We start from the raw sequence: 4048 nt of genomic DNA on the forward strand, positions 1-4048 counted from the left end.
GCCAATTCGGTAAGTTAAGGTCCATGCTTGAAACGACAAAAAAAGGAAGTGGAGGGGGTCGCCCAAAGCTGTGAGAAATATTAATGATTTTACTTGAACAAATTAAAGGGAGTGAATTTTGCACGTTAATGTTGAAAGCAAAGTTGATTGTCTTTTTATGTGACGTCCGGTTTTCATACTACGACTCTAAAGACATGACTTTTTCCTCCTCCTTAAATTATAAATCTACTAGTTAGGCCTTATCAAAAACGTTTTTGCTCACTACTGGGTTTAAATTATTTAAAAAAAAAAAAAAACTTTTTCTCCAAAAGTTTGAAACTTTTCACCACAACACCAATTTGTAAAAATTTCAATAGCTAGATGCATATAAATCTTTTCCTAATTTTTTGGCAGTGAAATATAAAATGATATAGGAAAATATTTGAGATTTTTATCAAACAAGAAGCAGTAGAAAACATGGAGGAAATCCGCACCTGCCCCCGCAACCGCATAATTTTTAAAAACTAAAAACTAAAGCTTTGAGATCCATCCCATCCCACCCTACTTAGAGACCGTCTCACTACAAAAGTGTGAATTATATGGGAATTTTCTTAGAGATTAGTATGAAAATTCATAGAAAACTTATTTTCCTGCAAATTTTCATACTAATCCCCAGAAAAATCCCCATGTAATTCACACTTTTCTTGTAGAGTCTTTTTTTTACGACTGTAGCAGAGCAGATGGAGATTCTTTCAATCGAGATTCTCCCAAAAAAAAGTACAAATAGCAGCCCTCAACCTCCCTAGGGTATGGCCTACCGATCCACAGATGTAGGAAGACGGCATGTCTGCTGACCAAACTGCGTAACCAAAACGACTCCTTGTTGGTGGTTGATATACAAAATGAACGAGCTATTAGAAGTAGTGACAAGTTTACAAGTAACTTTGAACAGGAGACAAGGAGCGAACCCGCAGGTTCCCGATGCCTACCTGAAGCCCTATCGCAGGGTCTCAATTTTCCTCTACCTGAAATAGTTGGACGGGGGGAGGGGGGACGGGGAAGTGGGGGAACCTTGAACCTTTTTGCATAAGAAGAAATAAAAGTATGAAGGCCTATATACTCAATTAGCTCCTATTGCCATCCCCTACTATTCTATTTCTCATATTTTTATTAAAAAAAAATTCAAAAGCAAAATTGGTTAGGAAATAACTAAAAGTAAAAACAAGAAATGTAACGTTTTTAATCTTTTAATTGATGCCAACGAAGAAGTACATTCAACCTTGAGCCCTTGAGATCGTTTGGTTCACGGATAAAGTTATCCCGAAATTATAGGGTATCGAAAGGAAGAAAAAGTACATTTGATCTTGAGCAATACCAAACTGCTCATATTTTCAGTCGTGAAGTTTTTTAGTTTTTTTTCACTCAATGAAACCAGTAATAGTTTACTCAGAGTCAGATTCCATGTTTCCCATAGCTTTGAGTCCTCTTGGTCTCTGAAAAAACAACGTAAAATAAATTTCACAACTGAAAATTAGTATTAAAAAGTAATTTCGGTATCTATTTGTAAACTATGTAAAAAATATTATAAGTCGCAATAATTGATAATTCAAATTTTTTGAAAGATCTATGAAAACTTATTTGAATCTTGAAATCGAAAAGTGTCGCATAAAATGGAACGGAGAGGAGAGAGTATTAAAAAGTAATTTCGAGAGAGAATTGTACCTTCTTGGATACTTTTTTCTCTCTAACTTCATATCGCTCCAACGATAAATCACATAGCCAATCTCCAGGACTTATCAGCTACACAAATTGCAAAATCAACGACCTTATTACAACAATAGTAATACCACAAATTTGGCTCAATTAGGTAATTATACATATTTTAAGAAATAAAAATGAAACCATTATGTCTACGTCTCTATCTTAATTGCTTATTTCCCTTTTTATCTTCTAAAAATTTTATGGGGCCTAACATAAATGACACATCTACCTAATCATTCCCCCACTAAATTTATATACACCCTCAAATCTGTCACATGACATAGAAAATCGAGAAAAGTGTTGAAGTGTAGAAATATATTTCAGTCGTGTTATAAGATCGAAGTACATTTAAATTCACTTAGTCAAGTTAATAGTTATTTTTAAAGCTGACAATAATTCGATAAATAAAATTTAATGGTATACTTCAAAAAAGCCAAGTGTCCACTCAAAACACCCACTTGACGTCCTTGTGGCCCTGTCACATTTTTTTTCTCCTAGTCCTTTGTGCCCACCACAAAAAAGCCAAAGTTCAGCATCCATAAATATTGTAGCCCCACTAAATACTATTCTTTTTATATTTTTTAATAATTAAGATAACACAATGTAATTAAAGGAGTACTACTTAATTCAAGTCTAATTTAGTAATAAATGTTACGAGAAAAATAATAAAATAATGGAAAAGAAAAGTAAAAGCTTACATTGAGGGTACGTTGAACAGTTTTGGCTCTTTTTTTGGGTCTTTGAGGCAACTTTGAGCCTTTGATAGCCATGAAATCCTCTTCTTTCTCCTTGTTTGTTAAGCCTATCACAAACTTAGATGGCCACACCATCGGAATCGCTTCATTTCCGTCTTCCTTGTTATCCTGCGCAGTTTCCGATGATCCAGAACCTCCAGCGCCACCGTGGTGGTGGTGGTTGTTGTTGTTAGCATAATCATTTTTGGTGGTTTTCTGGTGGTTGTGTTTATCGTGCGCACCACCACCCACTTTCTCCGGGGAAGCCATTGATCTTAACCCGTTACTCTTTTCTCTCATCACAATTGATTTTTGTGACCTGAAAATAACAAAATTCGTCGTATGTAAAATCACTCACATATAAAAACAAACAAATTTGTTTCTTCCTTTTTATCTAATTGCCAAAATAAATAAAGAAAAAACTATGGCTAAAGAGTTTTAATTACTAAAATAACCTTTGTGTTTGTATAGATCTGAGATTTGGGGAAGGGGCTTTTTGGAATAAAGTGAAACCAATGTGCAGAAAGAAAGAGAGAGAAACAATGGATTATTTGTCCTAGATTTGAGAAGGAAAAAAAAGTGAATAAAAACGGAAAAAAGTAGGGTGCAAGTGGCAGAGTATGAGCCGTCTGATCGGAATTATAGAGAAGGTTACGTGTCCTGATTACAATATTCGAATTTTATTGTTGTGGCAAGCTATCTATTGTGGACCCACCTACCTTATTGATTATGACGAATTAATATCAACGAATTCGTTTGTGATGAAGTAATAAGTATTTTTTCATTTTTAAGCAAGAGGTTTTGGGTTCAATTCTCTTGGGCATGGAATCATCTTTGTTAGGAAGTGTTTTACTCTCCAAGCAACTTCATTAGGAAGCGTTTTACTCTTTTATTCGATATTGAAATCTGATTAAATTTGAATTCGCGGTGAAATGACATTGGAGTATGGTACCCCTTAACAATTTTACATCACCTCATAACAAAGGCGACTTCAAACTCAAAACTTCTTGATTAAAAATATTTATCATTCCAACACAACACTTCTTGTTGGTCAAATATATTCACTTGAATCTATAACTTTGTGTGTTTCCTATTTTTTCTATAGCAATTTCACAGCACCTCATAATAAAGGCGACTTCGGAATCAAAGAAATTTAAACTCAAAACTTGTTTATTAAGGATGAAAAAATATTTATTATTCCATTACCTGAATCTATAACTTTGTGCATTTCCTATTTTTTCTATAACAATGATGTAGAAAGTTGAATGAGTTGGTATGCACCTTAATTAATAATTATAAAAAGTACGCTACATCTCCTACTGCCACAACAAGAAAGAGCTCTTTATATAATTAATTTTATTTTAAGTGTTTTTAAATTATAAATATTTAATTTTTAGCGTTTTTAGTATTTAAGTAAATTAAATAACATTTATAAATACTTAATTTAAAACTAAATAATAATTAAACCAAAATTTATAAATTAAAATTTCTTACTTGTGAAAGTTAGAAGCCAAATCCAAACATGCTCAAAAGACATCCACTAAAACTACAAAGAGGATACAGAACAAATATTC

General features: G+C 33.1%; 1 protein-coding gene across 1 annotated transcript; it reads right to left on the reverse strand.

The window, feature by feature from the left end:
* Positions 1 to 1210: 1210 nt before the first annotated feature.
* Positions 1211 to 3037, reverse strand: LOC102601966 (sporulation-specific protein 12-like). Its single transcript, XM_006355252.2, has 4 exons — positions 2930 to 3037; positions 2439 to 2793; positions 1702 to 1779; positions 1211 to 1472 (listed from the first exon to the last, which is right to left on the reverse strand). Exons 2-4 carry the CDS (start codon positions 2772 to 2774, stop codon positions 1422 to 1424), a joined length of 465 nt encoding a protein of 154 aa, XP_006355314.1. The 5' UTR covers positions 2775 to 2793; positions 2930 to 3037; the 3' UTR covers positions 1211 to 1421.
* Positions 3038 to 4048: the final 1011 nt, after the last annotated feature.

Source organism: Solanum tuberosum, unplaced genomic scaffold (genome assembly GCF_000226075.1).
Source record: "Solanum tuberosum cultivar DM 1-3 516 R44 unplaced genomic scaffold, SolTub_3.0 scf00198, whole genome shotgun sequence".
Taxonomy (NCBI): Eukaryota; Viridiplantae; Streptophyta; class Magnoliopsida; order Solanales; family Solanaceae; genus Solanum; species Solanum tuberosum.

What these genes read in the sequence shown, in the direction of transcription:
- LOC102601966 (XM_006355252.2), bottom strand. Translation starts at nt 2,774, where the DNA reads ATGAGAGAAAAGAGTAACGGGTTAAGATCAATGGCTTCCCCGGAGAAA. An exon ending in CTGTTCAACGTACCCTCAAT is followed by an intron (nt 1,780 to 2,438) that starts GTAAGCTTTTAC and finishes CAATTTGTGTAG; the next exon opens with CTGATAAGTCCTGGAGATTG. An exon ending in AGAAAAAAGTATCCAAGAAG is followed by an intron (nt 1,473 to 1,701) that starts GTACAATTCTCT and finishes TTGTTTTTTCAG; the next exon opens with AGACCAAGAGGACTCAAAGC.